The sequence below is a fragment of the Natrix helvetica genome, assembly GCF_964273705.1.
Source record: "Natrix helvetica genome assembly, chromosome: 4".
NCBI classification, from domain to species: domain Eukaryota; kingdom Metazoa; phylum Chordata; class Lepidosauria; order Squamata; family Natricidae; genus Natrix; species Natrix helvetica.
Window position 1 is genome coordinate 53,468,434 of NC_138550.1, and position 26,919 is coordinate 53,495,352.

The 26,919-nt window shown below is 36.3% G+C and overlaps 2 protein-coding genes across 2 annotated transcripts in view; both read left to right on the top strand.

Moving 5' to 3' along the window:
• The window catches only part of ITSN1 (intersectin 1), a 75,784-nt gene extending 63,354 nt beyond the window's left edge, over positions 1-12,430 (top strand). The window contains exons 24-30 of the mRNA XM_081952184.1: positions 130-209; positions 3,441-3,607; positions 5,503-5,548; positions 7,324-7,445; positions 7,636-7,753; positions 10,441-10,632; positions 10,933-12,430. Of these exons, the coding sequence (XP_081808310.1) occupies positions 130-209; positions 3,441-3,607; positions 5,503-5,548; positions 7,324-7,445; positions 7,636-7,753; positions 10,441-10,632; positions 10,933-10,934 (727 nt within the window). The 3' untranslated portion in view covers positions 10,935-12,430. The remainder of the gene's footprint in view (positions 1-129; positions 210-3,440; positions 3,608-5,502; positions 5,549-7,323; positions 7,446-7,635; positions 7,754-10,440; positions 10,633-10,932) is intronic.
• An 11,213-nt stretch (positions 12,431-23,643) lies between these two features.
• Positions 23,644-26,919, top strand: part of LOC309392146 (intersectin-1-like) — a gene marked incomplete at its 5' end in the record, with an annotated part of 14,713 nt that continues 11,437 nt past the window's right edge. The window contains 2 exons of the mRNA XM_081953144.1: positions 23,644-23,696; positions 25,047-25,230. Of these exons, the coding sequence (XP_081809270.1) occupies positions 23,644-23,696; positions 25,047-25,230 (237 nt within the window). The remainder of the gene's footprint in view (positions 23,697-25,046; positions 25,231-26,919) is intronic.

Sequence of the window (26,919 nt, forward strand, 5' to 3'; positions counted from 1 at the left end):
TCCATAATCTAGAAATAACAATATATATTTATACATAGTAGATCAATGTATTTTATATTATTTTCGAGTTGTCCTCACTGAATAAAACATTGCTGCAAGAAAACATTGATCCTCTTTTTTTCTCCTTAGCATGGATTCTGGATCGTCAGAGAGTCCTGCTAACTTAAAGAGGACATCACCAGTTTCAAAATCTACATTTTCAGGAGAAGGTTAGACTTTTAATTGGAAATATAGTGAATTATAGAATAAATTTTGTGCACAGTAAATGTTTTAGATTACAAAATAGCCAAGCTCTATCCAGATTTTCCTTTATCTTCTTCTCTTTACAATTATATAGGATTGTTACTTATGGAGATACTCTATTATTTAGCAATAACATTTTGAGTGAGAATTCTAGCAAAAATGAGAGGACACATTTGGAAAACATTACTTTGTCATATGCTAATTTTTTGTATATCCTATTGTCTAAATTCTTTCATGCTTGCATATTATATTTAAATTTACTTTGGGGGTCAGAAGTCTTTTAAGTGAGACCCCTTCTAGGTGGGTTAAAGCATGTTGGACAGATGGCTATCTAGTCACTGTTGAAGATCTCCAATGTAGGGAAACATGTCATTTCATGGCACTATTTATTCCATTAATTGGCAACTTTATCATCAGGAAATTTATCCTAATACCTACCCTGAAGCTACCGTTTCTCCCCAAAAATAAGGCAGATTCTTATTTTCTTTTGACCCCCCAAATAAGAACTTGACCTTATTTTCAGGGAGGTCTTATTTGAGGTGTAGTCGGTGGCACGCGTGGTCACCTCATGGCTCCTGCTGTGTTGCAATATTTTCAGGGAGGGCTTACTTTCAGGGGAAGGCTTATTTTAGAGCATTCGCTCAAAAGCCCAATTGGACTTATTATCCGGGGAGGACTTATTTTCAGGGAAACAGATTACTTTCTGATACTTTCAACCATTGGCTCTGATTCTGTCTTCCAGAGCAACAGAAAACAAATCTAAACATTACAATCATATCTCTCCTCATCTTTTACAATCTGAATATATCCAGTTTCCTCAGATAATTTGTTTCTCCCTTCCTCCCCGTTTTAGTAGCCTTGCTTTGAACTTGTTCCAGTTTGCTGGTGTCTTTTTTATAAGTGTGAAGTTGACACAGTATCCAAGCGGACCTGACTATACAAAATAAGTCCTGTGATACAGACTTTTTGTTCTTGTTAAACATCCCAAAATAGCAGTTGTTTTTTAGCAGCTGTTTCACACTTCTGGCCCTTGCTGAACTTGTGTTCTAGAATACCCAAATCCTTTTCAGATGCATTGTTACCAAACTAAGCTTCCACCATCCTATACTTGTATCTTTCATTTTAACACTCCCCCATTGTAGGATTTAACATTCTATTTATTAAATTTCTTTCTCTTCATCATTTCATCATACCATTCAAAGATGTCTAGATCTTTGTGCTTTAGAAGTTAAACCACTTATACTTTTCATAATAACTTCCTCCAAACTTAGTATTTTATTTTGGATTGAGAACTAAGATGTGTACTCCACACAAGAAGTATTATTATAGTTACCATATTTTTCGGAGTATAAGACGCACAGGAGTATAAGACGCACCAAGGTTTTGAAGAGATTAAAAAAAAGTAGGTAGGTAGATAGAGGGATAGAGAGGGAGAGAGAGAGAAATACTGTAGGGAGGGAGGGAGAGAGAGAGAGAGAGAGAGAGTAGGTAGGTAGGTAGATGGATGGAGAGAGAGAGAGAGAGAGAGAGAGAGAGAGAGAGAGAGAGAGAGGGAGGTAGGTAGGTAGGTAGATGTTTCCAGGTGTATTTATCCATGTGCTGGAGAAGGAAATCGCTGACAAACTGCAGCACCTAAGACTTGTTTCTGCTGGCACAGCACTTGATCAATGTAATTCTCACCAATCACTCTAAGTATAAAAGAGCTTTCCGAAAAGAAAAAAAAAGTTTTTGCACTCTGCAATTCTCCCAAAAACGGCCCATCTTTCACAAAAATGGGCCTGTTTTTTTTCAAATAAAAGGCATGAATAGCCTTTGGGGGGGGCTTGCAGAGTGCTCGGGGGTGGTGGAGGGGCCAAAAACGAGTAAAAAATGGCCCGTTTTTCATGAAAACGGGCCCGTTTTTTGTCAAAAAATTGCATGCATAGCCTTATGGAGGCTTACAGAGTGCTGCTGGTGGCTGGCGGGGGGAACAGGAAATGGCCCATTTTTTGCTCATTTCTGCCCCCCCCCCCCGGCCCCAGGAGCTCTCTAAAAGCCTCCATAAGGATATGCACGGTCATTTTGGTGAAGGGGGCAGGGCTTTGGGAGGCAAAAAAATGCTGTATTCAATGTATAAGACGCACCAATTTTCAGCCTCTTTTTTGAGGAAAAAAGATGTGTCTTATTCTCTGAAAATGCGGTATGTCTTCATACACTGATGAGAATATTAAAGTTCAAAAATCAGAAGTTCTACTTTTTCCCTTTAACAGCTATCACACAGCATTTGGAGCTGCCAATATCCAGAATTTAGTTAAAAGTGTTTTGTGGGCCATTGAACTTTATATGACAAGAAATTATTGTCTAATAGGGAAAATTGATATTAGTTTAAATTTTCATTTATAGAATATTATTATTATTATTATTATTATTTAATTTGATTTCTTAGTCACCCCCTCTCCCCCCAGGGACTCGGGGCGACGTACAATAGCAACAATCACAACAATATAATATGGAGGAGGTAGAAAATAAATAAATAAATTACAGTACTTTGAGACAATTAAAACCCCAATGACAGTTAAAATTTAAAAATTAAAATTAACAATTAAAAATGCCCAAGAGGTGGAGAAGCTCTAAATTTAAGCCAGGCCGGCTAGTCGGAACAGGTGGGTCTTCAGTTTCATGCGGAAGGAGCGGAGATCAGTTGTTGTCCTAATGTCTGGGGGGAGGTCATTCCAAAGGGTAGGGCCCATCACAGAGAAGGCCCTACTCCTGGGCGCCGCCCTCTGACACTCTCTGGAGGACGGCACCCGGAGAAGTCCCTCTCTGTGCGAGCGAATAGGTAGAAAGCATGCAATTAACTGTAAATTTTTGTTGCTTTGGACAGTAAGATGGATGGCATATAAATGTAATAAATAAACTAGACAACCTATGTCCCATTGGATCATTGTTTCAGAAGTATTTCTTTACATAAACAGAAACAGAATTACTGTTGTTTTATATTCACATGCTAAGAGAAAATGTTTTTCTAGGGAAAGTAATCCCCCTGAAATTGCTTTTTTTTATTCTAGAACCCCCCTGTAGTAAATTTGTGACAACTAAAAATCCTATTTAAGGAAAAAATTAAGATCCGAAATTAGTGTATGTCACATTGCATGAAATTAATCTGCAAATTAATTAATAATAACATTTTCTCACTTTCAAATCATTTTGCTTTTTAGAATATATTGCTATGTACACATATGAGAGCTCTGAACAAGGAGATTTAACATTTCAGCAGGGAGATTTAATTCTTGTGACCAAGAAAGATGGTGATTGGTGGACCGGAATGCTGGGTGAAAAATCTGGAGTGTTTCCATCTAACTATGTTAGACTCAAAGACTCTGAGGTAAAATGCATACGTGTATATTTATTAGACATACTTTCCCTATGAGACTGAAAATTTTAAATATGATTGATGATTACAAAAGCTATCGAATTAAATAAGAATGGAGTAAAGGAAGAAACATAAGATGTGTTGAACTAAACTATATCAAAAGTAGCTTTTATTAATTGACTATCCTTCAGATTCTGAAGAGTATTTTAGATTCTGGCAAATTACTGTGTTCTGGAGGATCAATTATGCTTAAAATATTATTCATCAATATACTGTATGTGTATTCTGTTTCTTAGCATAAAATAAAAATATATTTGTGGGGGTATTAAAGTATACAATTGTGGTCTAAAGCATTTAAAATTGACCAGGTGTTACTTTTTGGTAAACATACATGGACTGTGTTACTTTTTCTTTGAACTAAGCAAATGAAATGTATATAAAACACTGATTAAGTGATTTTGTCATCTTTTTTTCTTAAGTACAATTGACATTTCTTTATTGCTAATACTTATACAACTTATACAAACTTATTGTGTTTAGATCTTGATCATCATGCCTCAGTCTCTTTTCTATTTTGAAGTTATATGTATATAATTATTAATTGATTTGGCTTTTAAATCACACATCAATTAAGTTTCTTTGTAGTATATATAAATACCAAATGCCTAATTATATTTTAAAATGTAATGTATACAGAAATTGTAACTTTATATTAAAATATAATCATTATTTTGACAAGTGAAGTAAATCTTTTTCAGTGAATAATTAAACTTGTAGGCCAATAGAAAGCAATATGTTTTCAAAACTGTCTAAAGGCCAGTTTGAATGGCAAAACACATATTGTATTAAGAAGTGGCTTCCACAAGTGCAGAGCTACCAAGAACAATACTGTATTTAATTCTGAATAACAGCTAGAAAGGCTAGTTGCCACTCGAAACACGATTCCTTGGATGATACTTGTGGGCATTGAATATCTTGTAGGAGGAGGCATTGTCAGGTATCCTATACCCAAATACATTAGTGCTTTAAAATAGTAAATAATACTTTGGGGAAAGAAATTGGCAGCTAATACAAAATTTAAGAAGCAGTTAATATGATTTCTAAAGGATTCTGGAGACCAACGTGATTGTAGCATTTTGTCCCAATTGAAAACTCTTAAATGATATAAAGTACAAGGCGAGAGAAGAATGTACTGATAGCCCTACCCAAGGGAAAGGAAGCCTGCGTCCCAGTGTAAGGCAAGAGGCTGTGTATCGGGTGTCCAACCTTGGCAACTTTTTAAGACTTGCAGACTTCCACTCCACAAGTCTGCATGAATGGGTAGGGAATTCTGGTAGTTGAAGTCCACAAATCTTAAAGTTGCCAAAGTTGGACACCCCTGCTGCATATGGCTTCTCACCAAGCTCTCCAATCTGTTTTCAGGATGACTCCGTTTTTTGTATTTAAATACCCACCTTTCCTCTCTCATTTGGTGGTGGAGCTTAATTACAGCTTGTCAGGGCTGATTTGAATTTGGCAGAGAAAGGAGTGCTCAAGGATTCTACTTACTCTCTTCAAAGCCAGATAGAAAGGCAAGCAATTTAGCCAACCCCCAAAAGGTTTAGATGGCAGGAAAAAAAGTTCTCCATCTAGGAGTATAAGAATATCAGTGTTGTGTTACTATTGAGTAGAAGTGAACTGATGATGAATTCATCTTTTTAAAAATTTTATGATACAGATTACTTTTGTTATGTAGCTGCAAAATATTTTTGCAAGTGTAATACAGATGGCTTTTGAACTTTTTTCTTACTAAATGTAGATTGCTACATTTACTAAGGAAAAGGAATTAATTGAATAGCCCTTTTTAACCTAACTTAGTTTTGTAAAATATTCTTTGTTGAATTTAAAATTATGCTTATTATTTAAAGGTTCCTGGAACTGCTGGGAAAACGGGAAGTTTAAGCAAAAAGCCTGGTAAGCTGTAAACTGTACTCTGAGGAAAATGATGTAGCATTTGTAAAATATTTCTCACTCTATTTTCAAATTAATGTATGAATCAAGATGTTTTAAAAGATATAACCTGCTATTTTTATTCTGTATTTGAAAAAAATAAAATGGAAATGTCTCAGTACATTATTTTGGATAGATGAATCATTTTACTAGTCTCTTTTTCTGAATCTAAAATCAATTTTTATTTGTTTTGAAGATTTTAAAAAATATAATAGGGATGAGCTTTTTAAATTAACCTATTACCTGTTTTGGTGAATTTCCAAACATACCAATTTATTTTGTATTTTAACTATTTTATGTATCATTTAAAAAATTAAAAAATAGGAAATATGTCATAATCCAAATTTTGAATTTTTAAAAAATCAATAAAGGTTAAATAAGAAAAAAAGTTTTATTCTGTCTCTGTCCCTCAGTTTTTCTGTCAAATTTCTGTACCAGGAAAAGTGGGTTAAATTTCATTGTTAGTAATATATACTTTTGTTAACTGCTATGTTCTGTCAGACTGCAAAGAAACGGGGGGATTACTTTGTAATCCTCACTCCAGAGCTTTGCAAAATAAAATGTAGTAATCAATGTGAAATTGCAATGTATTAATTTTTGGGGGAGAGGTGTACGTTTAGGATTCAGTATTACAATTATAGTAACTCTTGTCTTTTTGCAGTTTTCTGATTGTTCTTAAGCTTCAGTTCAGTATTGTCTCCCATCCCATACAATTAGATATTGTACTTTATAAAAGCAATTTATTTATTAGCATTAGCAAAAATCTTACAATCTTACAATTATATTTACAATACTACTTTCTTTGGTAAAATTGGCATGGGAGGGAATTAGGAAATTGCCCTTATTTATTTCTTCATTCATTAAAGTTATGTGGCGTCCATCTCATACAAGTGATTGTGGAAGGCTAGCAACAATTCAAAAATCCAGAAAAAAGTAAGAAAAAACATAAAATAAATAAACATTTGGAAAACAGCAAGAAAACAACCATCAATACATATATTTCAGTAAAGCTAATCCATAGGTCCAGCAAATGCACTGACCCCTTATATTCTTTTGCAGTGTAGTTGGGATTGGCTTCAGGGGCCACAAAAATGAGACTTGGAATTACTTAATACCATAATCCATTTGTAGGCAAACCTGCAGGCTTTGTGCAACGTCCAGAAGGATGTAGTGCATCTATCATGTTGTGCCTAAACAAAGTAAAAGGAGTTAGGATCAATATATTTCTACCATCACTGACGATGGAAACAATAGGAAGTCAGGCTTTTTTATTTCTTTGCAACCACTAGGGAATCCTGCAACCCGCTCTTTTCTCTTAGGAAAAGGAGGTCAGTATCATTGCCATTCTGCTAATAACAAGCAAAAAGGCAATTTTGGTTTAGTGCTGTAGGAGAAAGTAATTATTCACAATGAATTTGGTCCTGTATAATATCTATATTGTATATACATACTCATGGATGCAACCATGAATGCCTGAACTGGCCTTTGAGGCAACTCATGAGGGATAAAATGACTGCATGGCTTGTATTTTCTTATGCAGTTGTTCTGTTTTTCCCCAATGTTATGTTATAAAAGGTGTGTGTGTGTGAGTGTGTGTGTGTGTATTACAATTAACATATATTGATGATGTAAAATGGGCTGTCTCTTGGTATAATTGATAGTACAATAGATGTATGGCTAATTGAAGTCAAAATATAACTTTCAGATTAATGAAAATATTTTTTTTAATGTATGAACAGAAATAGCTCAAGTCATTGCCTCATACACAGCAACAGGCCCTGAACAGCTTACTCTTGCTCCTGGTCAGCTAATACTTATAAGGAAGAAGAATCCTGGGGGTTGGTGGGAAGGAGAACTCCAAGTAAGTTACTGGTGTTGCTTTAGAACTTTGCATATATATACACACATGAAAATTGTATAAATTGTAGAACTAGTATTTAAAGTTCATTTACTATACCCATAAGTAACGCAGACCATTTTAGTATTGTGTAAGGTAAGTACGTATGTATTCCTGATTTGCTGAAAATAAGTTGATATTCCTTTCTCATTAGGCTCGTGGGAAAAAACGGCAGATAGGATGGTTTCCTGCTAATTATGTGAAACTTTTAAGCCCTGGTACTAGTAAAATCACACCAACTGAGCCCCCTAAATCAACAGCATTACCTGCAGGTAAGTAACATTGTTGAATGTAATTATATACAGAATTCCCTCTTTTAGGAAACTTTAGTTCAAGGGACGATTTCATAATGTTGCATTAATTTTTCTTTTAAAAAGCCAAATACATTTCAGATGTTTGAGTGAGTTACTGGCTAGTTTTTTTTACAAAACCACTGTCTTTTTGAGTGACTTTTATTAAATCTAAAATATTGCTCTCAGTGCTCCTTTCTGGGTGTAACTTGCACATCAAATAAATGTGCAGGTTTATTGTGAGTGGCCAAGTTGTCTTCTGCATAATAATATCCATCATTATTGAACTTTTTCTCAAATGTTTTTTGAACATAGTTTAAATATGCATGCATACATCAGAAAACAGCCATAGGTCATAAGGGCTTAGCATCAGGGTACAGTTTCCCTCATTTCAAAAGCAAGTGACCACTTTCAGAAAAAATGTAAAAAATTAAAAGCTCATGTTCAAACCTACACTTGCCAAAATGGAAATCAAAAGGATAAATATTGTGGAGTACTAAATTATATCAAGAAGCAAAACTTCCAACATCTCCAAATGTCTAGAGAGGTCTAAACTCAGTTCTTCAGAGCATTCTCTTCATAAAATCTATCCCCTAGCCTAGAATTAAAATACCTAATTTACCACATTCTTTAATAACACTCTTTATTAGGGAATCTGCTGCCATTGTATATAGTAATCCTATGCCATCAAGCTAGTTCTCCTTTGGCAATTTTGCATCTTTATCAAAATAACCAGCTTATTCCTGCTTCCAGTGACCAGAAGCAAACATTTTATGCTTTAAAGCAGTATTCCACGTAAGGAATTTTTCAGATAATGATACATTGACTAAACAGGTATCAGTCAAGGGAAGTGATTATATTCTGTCAGTCAGTCAATCAGAAACACTTTGGTTGGTTGGTTTGTTCATTTCCCTATAAAGTCAAGCTCATAAAGTTCTCATACAAGTTTCAGACAGAAGCATTCCAAGAAGGAGTGTCTGGTGGTGCACAAAACTGATATATGGAGAGGTGGAGTTTACCAGCCATCTCTACACAAACACACGTACACACACTAAGGATACCATGCATACCTGAATGGAAAAATATATCATTTATTTGTACACCCAGCAATTGCTAAAAGAACGGGGACTTCCACTTGTTGCCTGCCAAACTGTAATTTTTCTTAGATATTAAGACTTGCCCATTGGAAGATCATTTACTATTCTGATCCAACATACCTATAATTAGTAAATGGAAATTGACAACTTTGGAAGTTGGAAAAAATATTTTAACTTCTTAATACAATCAGCTGTTAGCATCTATTATATTGCTCAGTGTATGGAATAAATAGAGGTGGAATAAATGATCCTTGTAGTACTTTTCAATTGATTTTATTAAAAAATAATCAAGAAACAGCTCTCAAAAGCCTTCAGCCTCTCTGAAGGTGGACTTTTAAAAAATAGAACAATCCACTTTTCCTCTGTCCTGTCCAGCTAGAATTCGATCCACTCTTCTGCTCGTTAGAGATTCACCAGCGTATTTACCAGCAGGACTCATTAACTATTGTGCAAAAATAAGTTGACTTTTTAAAAAGTGGCTTAATACAGAAAGCTAAGACTCCTATCTTATTAGTTGTTATCTCACAGTCATAATTTCCTTAGCAGCATTTTTTCTTTTGTCCAGCATGCTTCAGTTCTTAAACTACCTTTCCATTCCCTATGGAATGGAAAGCATAGGCATAGTAGCTTTGTCAGTGACTTTTTAGATTCTTCTGAGAGGTAAAGAGTTAAAAAGTGGATAATAATGAGTACTTATAAACTGAGGACCACGGAGCAGTGAAGGGAATTGAGTAGAAAGAGAAAGTAAATAGTTCATCCTCATGTCTACTCCAGTAACCGGAATGGGACTGGGTGTTATCCTTGAGCTGAATAGGCTTTTGTCTCCAAAGGTCGGCATTGTGGTGGCACAGGACTTTTGCAAGTCTATCCAAGATCTGGCAGAATTGGAATGTTACAGGACCCACCAAACAAGCAATGTCAACTCATAAAACCCAGGGGGCTGTCTTCTCTGTTTCTGCAGCTGCCCTTTGAAACAGCATCCCCTATTCCCTGAGTTCCAGATCAATCAATCCTAATAACCTTTAGAAGCCCAAAGACCTGGTTCTCCCCTCAGGAACAAGGCTAACTAGGCTGATTTAATAGTGTGTATTTGTCCTCAGTATGATGTTTTTGTTGTTTGTGTGTGCTTTTTTTGATGTTACTGTTTTTAATGCTCTTGTAAATCACCTAGAGTTGTTTGTCAGGTAAGCAGCATTAGAAATCAAGTAAATACATATGTTCGGATACATGTCCATCTCACCATTTCTTTTAAAAAGAAGAAGTGTTTTCAAAACTGTGAAATATAAAAGGGTGAGGAAAAGTTAGGAAGTTTTATGTAATTAAGATTCCACCCAGCCGATGTTATTTATACTTGGTCTGTGCTATAATCACATAGAACCAACTTACTATGAGTTTGATAGCAAAGCTTTGGGAAGCAAGAGTTCTGAATGTACCTTGAGACTGCTGATTTGTGTGCAAGTTATATTATGAGGTTTAGGCCCATGAGTGATGCAGGTATTGACATGTCCCCTGTAGATAATATTTTTCCTTTATGAAAATCTCTAGCCTTACTAATTGTGTATTATTTTACAGTCTGCCAAGTGATTGGTATGTATGACTACATTGCACAAAATGATGATGAACTAGCATTCAACAAAGGCCAGATCATTAATGTCCTTAACAAAGAAGACCCTGATTGGTGGAAAGGAGAAGTGAATGGGCATGTGGGTCTCTTCCCATCCAACTATGTGAAATTGACAACTGATATGGATCCAAGCCAGCAATGTGAGTGGTTCTTTTCTTAATAGTTGCTTAAGATAGTATTTAAAAACATGCAGCATTGCTATAACTCTGCTGTGTTTTGCAGAATGTGGAGCTTGGCTGTGCTATATATTTGCCCAACTCTCTTTGAAGACCTTCTATATTGCAAGCCTAAATTTGTGTTGGTTTTGAGTTCCATTTCCCTTGTAGCATGATACCTTTATCATTTTGCACCATGCTGTTTACATGCCTGGCTCATTTTCCTAGCTTGAATTTTGCTCATTGTTTTGTTTTGCTTATGTGTTGTTTTCCTCCTTTTTCTAGGAATCATATGTTGTCCATCCCCCACTCAGGCTTGAAAGTCCTCAAAGAGACCCACTATCCCATATCACTGTCCAGAGGGATGATGGGAGATGCAGCCTTGATCATGTGACTTCCAGCATGATCATCTACTGCCTTCTGAGTAGAAGAACACACTGCAGAGCAGTTTACCTCATTTTACATTAGTTGCATGTAATCGCAATGTTTTTAACTTAATATCTAAGATGTAGAAGCAAAATTACAAAAAGAGTCAAAAACACAGGATAGTGGGTCCTTTTGTGGCTTTCATAGTTACCCACCTATTTCTCACCTTGGCATAGGTGCTTTCAAGGGTATAAATATTTTAAAATGCCTATTTTAGCCTTTTAAACAAGCATTTTTGTCATTGCAATTTTGTTATTGCAAAAAGACCCACTATCAAGGAATGCTGCATGTATTATTAAAATTGTTGCAAATGTCCATAAATCTGAGACTTGTATTTTTTGTTTGGTTTGGTTTTTCACTTGTCCAGTGTACCTGGTGTCTGTCTTTTTCCTTTTTATGTACTACTAAAAGAACAGGATTTAGTCTGGTTTAAAGAAAACTAAAATGTGCTCAATTAAAAGTTCAGCTTAAGGTATTTGTACCTTGTATTGTTATATGTTGGGTGTTCTTTTAGTGTGTGTGTGTGTGTGTGTGTGTGTGTGTGTGTGTGTAAATACATCATGGACAAGAAGTTAATTTCCTTCCATGTGCAAGAAAGGATATAAGTGTATAATGCAGTTATTCCCATTACCTTATATTTTGCACGTTTATTTGTAACTACACATAATAAGCACCTTTTTGTTCTGTGTCTCAGATTTCTTTGGGGTTTTTTTTGCCTTTTTATATAAAAATAAAAGAATATAGCATTTATCTATTTCTTGAGAATTAACATGCCTTTTCAAGTTGAAGTTTTATCATCACTGTAATTTAATGACTATGGAACAGACCCTTTAAGCAAGTATCTTATTTTGACAAAAGAATGTATAGAAATACCTTTCTGCAATTAATTTCCAATGTTTACATTTTTTTTAAACTAGACTGTGGAATTTATACAAATAACATTAAGTGGAGCTTACAGTTAATTTTTTATGTAGATGTGTTGTAGCCTAAGCTATGTTTGTCTTTTAAATATTAGTTATTAGCTCTCAATTAAATATCTGGTGCAGCCAGCACATAGGAAGGAAAGCCCTATGCCTGAAGCACAATATAGCAACTTTACTAATAACCTTAACTTTTTCTGTTTGTTTATGTATTTTATCTAAATTTTCTGCTGGCAATGTTGTAATTCCTTATGTCCATTCACATGGTGCAAAGAACAAGAGAAGCTCCTTATACACTTGCACTTCAGTATTTTCATTGGTATGAATGTAAAATATATAAATATATAAAAACCTGCAGCTTTAACAATTGTAATACAGTCTTTACAATTAGCTACATGTATAGATAATTAAATTCTTCCTATAAAAGCTAGACTAAATGTCTCTGTGTTCTTGTTCCTGCGTATCTATTGAATTTAGCTTAGTGACACTAATCTCAAAGGAATTCCCCATATTTCAGTTGCAGTATCAGAGGCCATCAGCAGTGGCTTGTTTTAATTTCCAAGTACAGCTGGTTGTTTTTCAACATGCATCCAAAGTGTCAGCATTGCTGGATTGCCAACATGGCCAATACTAACTTTCCATCTCTGAGTATATATTCCAGTTTTTATCAGATTAAAATTTAAGGCTATTTTTTCTTGAAGATAGCATTCTCCAAGACCATGTTTCTCAAAAGCTGCTACATACTTTAAAAATATTTCTTTACCTCTGTGTGGAAGTTATTTCTTCATTTCCTAGCAACTATGTAGCCAGCTTTTGCATTTGTTGCAATATAAATTAAAGCTTGTTTAATGAATCTACTGATAGAGCCAGTTCCAAAATGTCTTAAATGAGAGTTTTTTTTTTTTTAAAAAGCACAGGATCTAAATACGGTATTAAGTAAGTTTGAAGACAAGCCCAATTATTCCTAGAATGTTCTCTAAGGGAAGAATATCAGTGTGGGAACTGCCAGTGGGAAAGGAATGAACCCTGGATTCATTCTATTTTTATTCTATTTACTTGAATAATTATTGTCATCATTGAAAACTGCACTATTACTGTTGCCACCACTGAGGAACTAAAAGATTGGAATAAACTTGCATTTCAACTTTGAATTTTCACTATATTCTATGTCAGTGATGGCTAACCTTTTTGGTGCCGAGTGCCCAAAGCGTGCGTGTGAAACTGCAGAATGCAATGTGAGTGCCCCCGTGCATGTGCCTCACTCCCAGCATGCACATGCATCCCCTGCACATGCGCCCTGCCCCCCCTCGCCCATTTTTGGCTTCCAGGTTGGTGCAGGAGTTTCCCAGGCCCAAAATGGGGCATGGGGGGAGGGGGCTCATGTGGCAACCCGCGTACACTGTTTTGGCTTCCAGGTTGGTGCAGGAGGCTTTCCAGGCCCAAAATGGGGCACAGGGTGGGGGGTGTCTTGCGCAGCCACATCCCCTTTTGGATTCCAGGTTGGTGCAGTAGGCATTCCAGGCTCAAAATGGGGCATGGGGGTGCACGCACATGCACGAACCCCAAAATGCAGTGCAAGTGCCCCCCGCACATGCATCCTACCCCCCACATGCTTGTGTGCGTCCCCCTCGTGCCCCACCCCCGCGCATGCGCAGCAGAGACCCAAAGACCAGCTGGCCAGTGGGAGGTATGCGTGCATGCGTGGTGGAGCTCGGCTGGGGCGACGGCTGGCGTGACTAGAGGGCTTTGCATGCCACCTGTGGCATGCATGCCATAGGCTCGCCATCAGGGTTCTATGTAAACAATTAATTTCTTGAAGCATAGAAATTTAATCCACCATTGTGGACTAAAGAATCTCACTATTGCGTTAGGGCCATTTTCCAAATGGCCCATGTATATCTGCACTTTATTCCATGGTGAAACATTCAGTTATTTTCACAGTCAACATGTTAAGATTCTTTTGTGCATTTTAGTGGGCTTTTTTCTTAGATATCTTTATACACTCATTCCTTAGGAGTTTAGTAAAAATCATTGATTGGTGGGGTAAGAAACATAATTTAGAGCCCGTTAAACCATGAATGTACTAGGTATTCAGGTAGACTTGATTGGTTGTTGAGTATTAATTATTATATTACCTAACTCGGTAATATGCACATTAAATTGAATCTATCTTACATGAGCAAGTTTGGGTTGGTAAATGCATATTTCAGAGAGTCATTGTTATTCCTTAAAAAAAGGCAGTAATAGAAATCCTCAAGATACCATTCCTCAGCTCATACATACTGGACATCTATTGACCTACCTCCAATATCCCCTTTGCGGGAAGGGTTGTGGAAAAAGTGGTTTGGCTCAATAGAATAGAATGGAATAGATTTCTTTATTGGCCAAGTGTGATTGGACCTACAAGGAATTTGTCTTTAGTGCATAAGCTCTGAGTATATATAAAAAGACAAGATACATTCGTCAAGAATCATAAGGTACAAACTTAATGATAGTCATAGGGTACAAATAAGCAATCAGGATACAATCAATATAAAGATAAAGCCCCAAAGGAAACGGATTATCGGGATCTTGCATGGAGACAGCATTAATATATGCCCTATAGTATGAATGGGATAGCAGTAATTCACCTCTCTTAACACCTTTGAACATTATAGCATTCCCTGCTCTTTGGAGCACCTTCCCTTTTGGGGTCCAATAGGCCCCTCATTTTCCAAAGAACTTTGAAGACCCAGCTTTTCAACTCATTAAAGTTATTTCTGGATTTGGGGGGTGTATTGTTTTTGGGAGGCATTGGGTGTTTTTGTGTTAGTTTTCATGCTTTTTACTGTATTATCGTGTACAAGCTGCCCAGGGGTTATGATGCATAAGAGGGATGGTAACCTAAATCATTTAAATAAATAAATGATACGATTGAAATGATGTGTGTGATTGTAATATGGTATTTGGAAATAACTTTGGGAGACAGACAAAGAAATGCAGCCAAGGGAATGGACTGATAAAAAGCAACTTAGCCCCCACAAGGAATGTGGATGGGGTAAGAGGCTCAGAAGAGACCCTCCCACATTTCCTGGGCTGTAAAAAGGATGGGGAGGAAGAAATATACTTTCAGTCTTGCAAAACTGATGTTAGCTTTGCAAGGTAGCCCAAAGAGGAAACATGGCCAAATGAGCTAATTCTACTTTATAGTAGAATTTTTAACAGAATCTTGCAAGTCTGAAAGTACATTAAGCCAGATGTATATTTTCAACGCCCTATGATTCTTAAGCAAAGGTAGAATGGGGTAGGAGCTGGCCAGGGTGCTATTTTACAAATGAAATTTCAAGCAAATGATAACCAATCTAAGAACCAAAATTTGATTGTTCATGCATTTTTGCATTGGAAGACAATAGATTATATTTGGGGAGGGGGATTACTTCTAAGTAAGGGACATGGTGGCTCAGCGGCTAAGAAGGGACACGGTGGCACAGTGGCTAAGATGCTGAGCTTTTCAATCAGAAAGATTGGCAGTTGGCAATTCGAATCCCTGGCGCCGTGTAACGAATTACTTGTCCCAGCTTCTGCCAACCTAGCAGTTCGAAAGCATGTAAAAATGCAAGTAGAAAAATAGGAACCTCCTTTGGTGGGAAGGTAACAGCATTCTGTGCACCTTTGGCATTTAGTCATGACCACAGAGATGTTTTCGGACAGCACTGGCTCTTCAGCTGTGAAACGGAGATGAGCACCACCCCGTGGAGTCAGGAACAACTAGCACATATGTGCGAGGAGAACCTTTACCTTACTTCTAAGTAAATTACATTATTTTATATATCCTTCATAGTTTTATAGCCAGAAGAAACTGAAACTTCAGTAGAAATTTTTTTAATGTCTTTCAGAAAGAGTAGTGTAGAATTTAAGGAACAAGAAATCTTATATGGGGTGACATAACTTCAGATAATAGAAAAATACAATAAATGATATCTTTTTCAATATAATTATGAACCAATTTAAAACATGTTTGTAATACAGAAATAAATCACATGGATCCTGAGAATTTCTCTCCCAGTATATTTCATTTCACTTATAATAAATCCATCTGATACAATTAAGACTAAAAGTGGATAATATTTGTAAACCTATAAAAGAAAGAAATAAAAATTAAAATGAACAACAAGAGGTGAAGAGATATTTCTGTTTTGATTTCTATGTTACATTTTTGATCAATAACCCAATGAAGTATGTTGTGTTTAGAAGCAATTTCCTCACCTTCAATATCTTTACATTTGAAAGGAGGAATTTTCAGTATTTTATTAAAATGTATTGGGCCTGATGAGAATGTATTTGTTCTCACCTACCATCTCTTCGTTGGATTCTTGACTAGCAAGACAGAGGAATGAGAGGAACTCACGAGCCAGTTGCCTTCTAATAAAGCACACTGAAAATGGCACACTTGCAAATATTAATTCATTGCAATTCTCATCTAAAATTGACGTATTTGCTAGGGTGATAAAATTAACATCCAAAAAAATCACAATAATAATAATATTCTTTTGTATTAAGAATGAATAGCTTCTGCTTACAATATTCATACAAATCAAAAGAGGAGGATGTGATCTATTAATCTACAAAGTCATAAGATGAAAACAATTTCTATACATAATTCAAAAATATCCACTGAATCATGCCTAACTGTTACTGTATAAAGATAGCTCTATAAATAGGGAAGAGATGGTGCTGAATGTTAGAAATGGAGGACTGTCAAGAAATGATTAGAAGGCACACAGTACTTTGTGAAGCTATAATTGAATCAAACTGATTAGCTTTAAGGAGCTATTAAAATTACTCTTGTAATTTTATGAAATAATGGGAAGTACACCAAGTTTTATTCAAATCAAATCTTCATTATGGTCATAGACCAACATAGAACTTTAATTGTTTCTATAACCTAGGATTTAATAACATGGATTTAATGTTAGCCCGATAAAACATTCATGCAACAATTTTTTAAAAATAGTGGATACATTCTTAATTTACTGCATATAATCTAAAACAGTGTTTCTCAAACTTGGCGACTTTAAGTCCTGTGGACTTCAACTCCCAGAATCCCCCAGCCAGCATAGCTGGCTGGGGAATTCTGGGAGTTGAAGTCCACAGGACTTAAAGTCGCCAAGTTTGAGAAACACTGATCTAAAATATCAAAATATGACCATATAGTGCAAGTGGAAATTATGTTTAATAAAGTGGGACGAGACTGAAGGAAACCTAACAAGGAATCCAAAGAGAAGGTGGTTTATTTACTAGAAACAAAGTTATACTGCAGTAATAACATTTGAAATTGTGGTCTTTTTCCTTTAAATAAATATCTGTCTTGGGGAGACCTCTTTTTCTGGTGACTTGCTTTACTTTACTTTACTTTATTTGCACTTATAGACTGCCCCCTCTCCCAGAAGGGACTCAGGGCGGTATACAGTCAATACATAAAAAATACATAACATGAATAATTAAATAATTAAATAGTTATGGAGGAGGTGAAAAGAAGAACTGTACATCTAAGTAAAGTATCTAAAATATAGTTTTAAAAAACCCCTAAAAAATACCCCATAAGTTAAATTTAAAAACAGTTCCCCTAAAACACCAGTTAAAATATATCTGCCAGGAGGTAGAAGTTATGAATGTGCCAGGCCAGCTAATCGGAACAGGTGAGTTTTTGTCGGAAGGAGCGGAAGTCGGTGGTGGTTCCAATGTCGGGGGGGGAGGTCATTCCAGAGGGTTGGGCCCATCACAGAGAAGGCCCTACTCCTAGGCGTCGCCCGTTGGCATTGCCTGGTGGACGGCACCAGGAGAAGTCCCTCCCTGTGAGAGCGGATTGGTCGCAGGGATGTCTGTGGCAGGATGCGATCCCGCAACCCAAAGGAGGCCAGAAAAGGATGGTGTTTGGAGTTGAGGTCCTGCAAATGCTGATAGAATGTAGTTAAGCAACAGGTTAGAAGCCAGGAGACTGTGAGTTCTAGTCCCACTCTAGGAATAAAAGCTAGTTGGATGACTTTGGATCAGTTGTTTTTTCTCACCCTAACTCATCTCACAGGATTATTATGGAGAAAATAGGAGGAGAAAGAAGAATTTGGATATATTTGTAGAAGTCTCTGGAATTAACGTTTTACTCTTTTCAGTTTCTTTTGCCATGGTTCCTGTTTGAAGCTTAACATTTGTGTTCTATCAATATTAGTTTTAGATTATATCTAAGAATAATGGAGAAAACCGAAAAAAATAGCCAGCAGGAAACTGTATTGTAATTTCATTTTAATGTAAAGGTGAATGTTCCTTTCAAAGTCATTTTGTAGGATTACCATTCCGCAGACAAATGAAATTATGATATTTTATAACTTAAATTTGATGCCTAATTTTGGAATAGCTGATGGACAGCAGAAAATGAAATCATCATATACAATAGATCTATGGTCTGGTAGAGTTGACTTTTTTAGCAGAATAGACATTCTCATACAGTGAAAAGTGTATCTTTATATTATAAGCCAGATCTAAAAGGTTACCAGGATTCTTCAGGAAGCAGCAATTCACTGCTGTGCGCAATAAATTGTACTCCTCTAAGCAGCAAAAAGGAAGACAATCTGAATGTTATGGTGAGCACAAAGTGGTTAAAATGGAGGTTAAACTCAAATTACACCATGGAATCTCATCTATCCTGCAGTGAGAAGAAATTAAGGCAGTGCGTGAAAAATGGAACAGAAAAGGATGCTAGTAATCAGGCTGGTAGTTCCAAAAAAATCAAAGAGCCTAATGCAAACCACCTTCATTATACTGTAGCTACATTCACTACGTTCAGTTATGGCAGGCTGGTAATAATGTCAGATGGATTTAACAAGTATAAACTTGGGTAGATTATTAGCTGTCTGTGTATCAAACATCAGCTTTCTAAGGTCTACAGCAAAAAGAAAGTGGAGGAAGATTTCCAGATGCTTTCAATTTGCTAGAGCCTTATGATTCTAAGAAATTAATAGTAGTCAATTTTTACATGTTGCCTTGTTTTCTTTTAATATCCAAGGCTAGTTACTGTTAAGCTAAATAATTCGACTCGTACCATGGGAAAGATGTGTTGGTTCATTGCCTAATGTGATATTTCTTCAGTTTTTAATTTATTTATTAGCAGTACTTCTCAGCATTTTAATATCAAGGAAGCCAGTGTTGCTTCTTAAAAAAATGTGTTTCTGGTAAAAAAGAAGCAGTTCTAAAAGCAACACCAAAAATTGAAAGCTATAAAAAAGGGAGCATATTTTTTCAACCATATTTTTCAGGTATATTATTGAACATGGAATATGTTTGTTATTAAACAATAACAATGTCATGGTTTTCAACACAAATCTTTCTGTAGGACAATGGGATCTGATAATGTTGTCCACCTCAACTAGAGAGTAAAGTATTAGTTGAGTTCACTAATAAAGTGACAACCAATTTGAGCAAACCCTCAAACACGCAAAACCTAACTAACATGATACATTACGCATTAGAGCTCCAAATGGAAGTAAGGCGTCTCTGAAAAGCAAAATTACAAAATGCCTAAGAATTCTTAATCATTTCCACTGTTCAACTAAGTATCACATATTGTTAAGGAATCCAGCAACCTGAGAAAGGCTACTTTAAAATGTAATTAAGAAAAAATATTGGATTCTAATATCATTGAGTAAAAGTCTTAATTAATTAACTAAATTTATATACAGCCCATCTCACTATCAAGTGACCCTGGGTGGTTTACAGCATTGTAAAAGCAAGTACAAAATGTTGAAATATTTAAATATTAAAATAAGCAGAGAGTAAACAAATTAAAAACCAAAGTGGATTAGTGGTAGGTTTTTTCTCCTAGTCTACTAGCTACTGCAAGCATAGAATGAGCCCTCATTAGGGTCTGAGGCAGTGGTTAAATTCATTTTTTTTTTACTACCGGTTCTGTGGGCGTGGCTTGGTGGGCGTGGCAGGGGAAGGATACTGCAAAATCCCCATTCTCACCCCACTTTGGGCCAGCCAGAGGTGGTATTTGCCAGTTCTCCAAACTACTCATAATTTTCGCTACCGGTTCTCCAGAGTCTGTCAGAACCTGCTGCGTTTCACCCCTGGTCTGAGGCCCTTTTCCTAGACCTCATTAATCAGAATTCCTTGAGTGGGGTCTTCTGTGGAATAAGTGGGGTGAGCTAATTCCATTGGGGTGAGGTGATTCCTCAGATGGTCTGGACCCATGCCAAAAATTTTAAAGGGTCATAACCAACATCTTGAATTGGTGTAAACTTTAAAGCTTAAATAGTATTTCAACATTCCTTCTTTAGCAATCATTATAAGTTTGTATTCGGCCTCCTGTCAGGTGGTAATTGGCTAGTTGTCATTAGTACATTATTTTAATAGTAGATAAGGTTGCTTATATTCTTACACACATTAGACAATACCCATTTTTCTAGTTTTGGGCATTTCTTCCAAAAGCTTTATGATTATTATGTTTCTTATTATTCACACTGGATCTTCAGAAACTGCCTCATACTAAGTCAGACCATTGGTCTACTTGACCAGTAGTAGAAGCTTTAAGAGATTCAGAAATAATGGTGGAGTTATAGGCATTGGGCCTAGGAAGCTTTTTCTATATACCTCAGTCAACTGTTGACATTTTGTTGATTTGTATGCCAGGTTTTAATGCAGCATTCACTAATTTGGAAAGAAGCTAGACAACCTTCACTTTCTTGGGCTGAGATTTTTGACTTTCAAGAGGCAGATTGGGAGGGACTTCAGATTTATGAACGAGGTCAGGACACAATTACATTTGTTTCATTTTGCTTATATGTAAAGGTAATTCAAATTAAACCCAATTAATGTGATTTCTATCAAGCCATGAACTTTTTAATGTCTCTGGAGGCACCCAAGGCTTTTGAGAACCACAGAATGCTCTAACTATCAGAGTATAAAAAATATATAGATAATGAAATGCCAACTTGAAAAAAGAAACTAAGATATAGATGAGCAAAGCAGGGGAGCAACGTAAAACTAAACTAAAACAAAGGATGTTAACAATAAAAATATGTTTTCCAAACTGAAAAGTGAACTTAATAGTATCTGATTGCTTCAGAGTATATATCTTCCTGGGCATATTGTATATTTGTATGCAAATGACTCTGGACTACTCACTCATTCTTGGCTCAACTTACCGGTACTTCACAAAGGAATTTTGTTTGTTTGTTTGTTTGTTTGGATTTATATGCCACCCTTCTCCAAAAGGACTCAGGGCGGCGTACAACATTAAAAAAACACACATCCCAAAACTAAAAAAAATAATTAAATACATATCCAAAAAAACCAAAGCGAATTTAAAAGACAATACATTTAAAATAAGTTAAAATTAACAGGCCAGGCCGGCTTGCTGGAAAAGCCAACTTTTTAGGGCGCGTTGGAAGGACTTTGGGGTAAAAATGGAGTTCGTGAATGAATGATATCTTGAGTTCCTGTAAGAAATGCGAGATATAAATCAATCAAAGAAGTACATACAGAGTATTGCTGGGCAAAGGAATGTTTACAAAAACATGTTTTAGCTGGTAATCAACTAAAATAGGTTTCATTTTGACTAAGGTGGTAAGCTGCCTTACTTAAAATGCCTGATCTGGTGCTGCTCATTAATTCAAATTCTGTCCTATAAACAAAATCTACAAAACTATATAGAAACCTGGTTTTCCAGTTAATCAATATTTTAATGAAAGAATATAAATAAATATTTATATATACGTACAAATTGGAGTACAGTGTTCTTAATTGCTGTATGCACACACACATTGTGGAAACTATGAGGTGCTAATCTTTTAAGCAAAATGTTTCTATTTTCTCCTTTGGTTACTGTGTGAATAGAGCATATATTTCAATTCAAAAGTATAAAAGCACATTTTTTCAAAATGTTAATATTTGCAGTTTGGTAAAGTAATGGCGAACACGTTTTACTGTAGTGCTGTTTAATGCTTTAGAAAGCATTTATATGCTTATATATGAATCATTCAATCATGTTAAATTAACTTCTATAATCTGAAATTGTTCAATTTGGATACATTTCTCAGATTTAGTAACATTATAGCATTAAAATGGAACATATTTGAAAGAGAATGAAGTTTGAGTTATTTGCAGTTTCAATAGCAATCAATAAGTAAACATCATCATGTGGATTTTATGCATAATTTTGTTAATAATCAAAACAATAAATAGTACCTCTTTCCTTGTGTTTTTCAGGGTGTGCCGATTTGCATCTTCTAGACATGTTGACACCTACAGAAAGGAAACGGCAAGGGTACATTCATGAACTCATAGTAACAGAGGAGAATTATGTGAATGATTTACAATTAGTAACAGAGGTGAGCTTAATTGTTCATTATTAAAAACACTTCCCCAGATTTGTTTATTATTTGCTAGATTTAACATAAATAAGGTGTACCTATGGGACATAGATAATCTTTGCCTATATTCAGTTTTGGTTGCCACAATGTAGAAAAGATGTGGAGCTTCTAGAAAGAGTGCAGAGAAGAGCAACAAAGATGATTAGGGGACTGGAGACTAAAACATATGAAGAACAGTTGCAGGAACTGGGTATGTCTAGTTTAATGAAAAGAAGGACTAGGGGAGACATGATAGCAGTGTTCCAATATCTCAGGGGTTGCCACAAAGAAGAGGGAGTCAAACTATTCTCCAAAGCACCTGAGGGTAGAACAAGAAGCAATGGGTGGAAACTAATCAAGGAGAGAAGCAACTTAGAACTGAGGAGAAACTTCCTGACAGTTAGAACAATTAATCAGTGGAACAGCTTGCTTCCAGAAGTTGTGAATGCCCCAACATTGAAAGTCTTTAAGAAGATGAGTGCAGAGAAGAGCAACAAAGATGATTAGGGGACTGGAGACTAAAACATATGAAGAACAGTTGCAGGAACTAGTTTAATGAAAAGAAGGACTAGGGGAGACATGATAGCAGTGTTCCAATATCTCAGGGGTTGCCACAAAGAAGAGGGAGTCAAACTATTCTCCAAAGCACCTGAGGGTAGAACAAGAAGCAATGGGTGGAAACTAATCAAGGAGAGAAGCAACTTAGAACTGAGGAGAAACTTCCTGACAGAACAATTAATCAGTGGAACAGCTTGCTTCCAGAAGTTGTGAATGCCCCAACATTGAAAGTCTTTAAGAAGATGTTGGATAGCCATTTGTCTGAAATGGTAAAGGGTTTCCTGCCAAGGCAGGGGGTTGGACTAGAAGACCTCCAAGGTCCCTTCTAACTCTGCTATTGTATTGTATATAATGATCTTAAAGTGCCTTTTTTCCTGAATTAGAACTCGAGCCCAATGGTACATTTTCCTGATGCTTGCAAGGCTTCTTATTCATGTAATTGTGTTTTGGCTACTTTGAGTTAAGCAGCTAGTGTATTTAACATCTTCTGATGCAATCACCGAGATTTAAAAGTGCTGATCTTTGACTATATTAGATCCTATAAAATTATCAAGGTGATACAGGAAATGATGTTTTCAGAACACTTAAGCTGAGAGCACAAATGAAGTACAGAGTACCGGTAAGTTCTCTAAATTGTTTATTTAAATCTTCAGGTCTTCCAGAAGCCACTGATGGACTCTGAACTGCTGACAGAAAAAGAAGTCGCTATGATTTTTGTAAACTGGAAAGAACTTATTATGTGCAATATTAAACTATTGAAGTAAGTTATTTTGTAAACATACTTTGGTCAGTATCGTAATATGTTGGGGAATCTTTCTATTTCCTTGAAAGGAAAAATATAGAAATTAAAATGATGGTTTTTTTCACCATTTTGCAGACCAACTGTGTCTGTGTGGGTGGGGGGAGACAGGATGGTTTTGCAAAGCCGCAAAGGTTGGGGTTGCTGCGCTAAAAAAATATCAAATGTGGTGCATGGCCAGCAAAAGATAGCCCACCCCTTTCACTTGCTGCTTCCATGACCCAGTTCTGAATGGGCCCCAGCCAGGGTTTGGGGACCCCTGTTTTAGGCAACTGAAAAGTTCTGATATTTCTGAAGGTAAAGCCACATTATAGGTGGGCAGGTTCTGTGAAAATTTCCAGGTTCTTTGTTTTCTGACAGATACATTTACTTCATACCTTTTGCCATAGTTTCCAAGTTTTCTCTCCTCATAATGGAAGGAAACCATTGCAATGATCAGAGGAAACTCCCAGACCAGCAGAAATAGGATTCAGGTTGTTAATCCCTGCATTTTCAGAAAGTTCTCCTGCTTCAAAAAGTTTTTCCTACTGGAGGGCCTCCAACTGTTGATATTCTAATACTTTGATTTATGGCAGGGGTGTCCAAACTTGGGAACTTTAAGACTTGTGGACTTCAACTCCCAGAATTCCCCAGCCAGCCAATTTCTCAATCTATATTTGAATCATAACTCTAATACTAGGAAAATGTGTTCAAAAATTGAGTGTGTGTGTGTATAAACATGTACTGCACATGAAACACCTTTTGATTCTAGGTGACTTTCAACCAACTAAATGCAATAAGATAAATCATTAACATTATTAACGTTAAAATTGACTTAAAATTAACAAACCTGACAAGGAAGGGAGCAAGATACATAGGGAATGAAAGTGGAGTTACCTCCAGTATGACACATCCTCACCAGACCAATTGGCAGATCTAGGCTACCAGGCCCTTTTGGAAGGCCAAAATGATAGGGGGAAGATTGTCTTGGTGAGCATTTTTCCAGAGGGCAGGAGCCATGGCAGAAAAAAGTTTTCTTCTAGACCCTGTCAGCCAGAATTCCTTGACCAATGGAATCATACCCTTTCTGCTAATGTGGTTGAGGCAGACCAATCCCATTAGGGCAGGGGTGTCCAAACTTGGGAACTTTAAGACTTGTGGACTTCAACTCCCAGAATTCCCCAGCCAGCCATGGCTGGCTGGGGAATTCTGGAAGTTGAAGTCCACAAGTCTTAAAGTTCCCAAGTTTGGACACCCCTGATTTATGGGATATTAGTAAAGGGATTAAATCAAATACCTAACCGGATATCTGTTTTACTTTTGGCTTTTTAGAGCACTGCGAGTTCGTAAAAAGATGTCAGGTGAAAGAATGCCAGTTAAAATGATCGGTGATATCCTAACTGCACAGCTTCCTCACATGCAGCCCTACATTCGATTCTGCAGCTGCCAGCTTAATGGGGCAGCACTCATACAACAGAAAACAGATGAAGCGCCTGACTTCAAGGACTTTGTTAAAGTAAGAGAATGTCACCCTCCCTTCTGTTTTTTTAATTTATTCTCAGAACCTTCTGCATTTAAAACATGCCAAGCAGAAATACAGCTTTGTAATTGAATACTGATTTATGTCCTAATGACCATAATTTGGGCAGAGAGGACTGCACATGAATTGATCATGCAGTTAAATAAGGATATCACAGTTTAGAGATTGACTGATTCAATTCCAAAGGCAAAGGAGTCCTTTGACTTTGTTCCAAATAACTGACTTTTACACAGCGTGGCCAAATTCTTTGTAGAATTAGGAAGTTTGAAAAACAAATTGTGATTCAGCACAACAACAATCATGATTTTGTTAAGAACCCTTGATGTTCAGATCAAGAATCTGTTTTAACAAGCATCCAATTTCTAGCAGCAGCTAAATAAATACTCCTCGCCAACTAAGGAGTGGCCTGAATAGTTATCTGGAATACAAATAATTCTGCATCGGTTCTACAAGTAAATGGTCAAGCCAAGAAAAACAATTTGGGAAACAGAAGAATAAATGTTGGGTATATGATACTTTTCCATGCCCATGTTTTCTCTTATTTGTACATACATACTTCACTGTTAGCAGAACTGAGGAAATTTTTGTTGAGTGCATTCTCGGTAGCATTTCCTTCAACACTTAGTCAAGGAATTCTATCTTTCAGTCTCCCAAATAGATTGGTGAAGTACCTGCATGTATATTTCTTGCAACGATTGCTCGGTATCTTTTAATGTAAGTCTGTGTTTATTAAGCCCTTATGTTTACCAGCTTGGGATACTGAGAATTTTAAAAGCGTCTCAGTATCCCAAACTGAGATTTCTGTGACATAGATCCACAGAAATGTATCTTGACATCATTATCTAAGGCAAATCTCTTTTATCTGTTTTTAGTAAAAACATACATATGTTGCAAAATCAAATACATATCAGAATCAGTTTCAAAAGATTGGATCAGTACCCCAATATAACATTACAATTCACATAACCATAGTCACAATATATTTTAAAACCAATATACTGATATATCAAATAAAACAGATGGCTATCTGAAATAATCAATCTTTAGTCTATCTGAGGCAGGGGGAATCTTCACTAGAGAGCCTTATGCCTCTTTGAGAAAACTTTGAGTTTTACATAGAATCATAGAAATATCAGGCTGGAAGGGACCTTGGAGGTCTTCTAGTCCAATCCTCTGCCCAAGACAGGGGTCCTTATACTATCCCAGACAAATGGTTGGCCAATTATTTCTTGAAAACCTCCAGAGACAGAACACCCCCAAATCCTGGAGGCAAGCAGTTCCATTTATTAATCGTTCTCACTATCAGGAAATTCTTCATTATATCCACACTGGATCTCCCTCTGACAAGTTTCCACCCATTGCTTCAGGTGCTGTGGAAAAATAAATGTATAGTTTACCTGTTAATTCTTAATATCTGCTTAGACTAATAATCAGGATAGAGAAAAATAGAATTCACCATGCTCATGCAAGACTGGATTAGGAATTTTGATCATGAGTGAACCTCAGTGTTGCATGAACAAATGTCCACTCCTTTTATTTCTCCTTTTTGCCCTTTACAATCTCCATTCAGTTTCCCTAGGCAAGACGGCTCAAAATTCTATTTCTCAATGACCAATAGATAGCATTTGTATAAGCAATTTGGGCCTGCTATACCTATTTTAATAC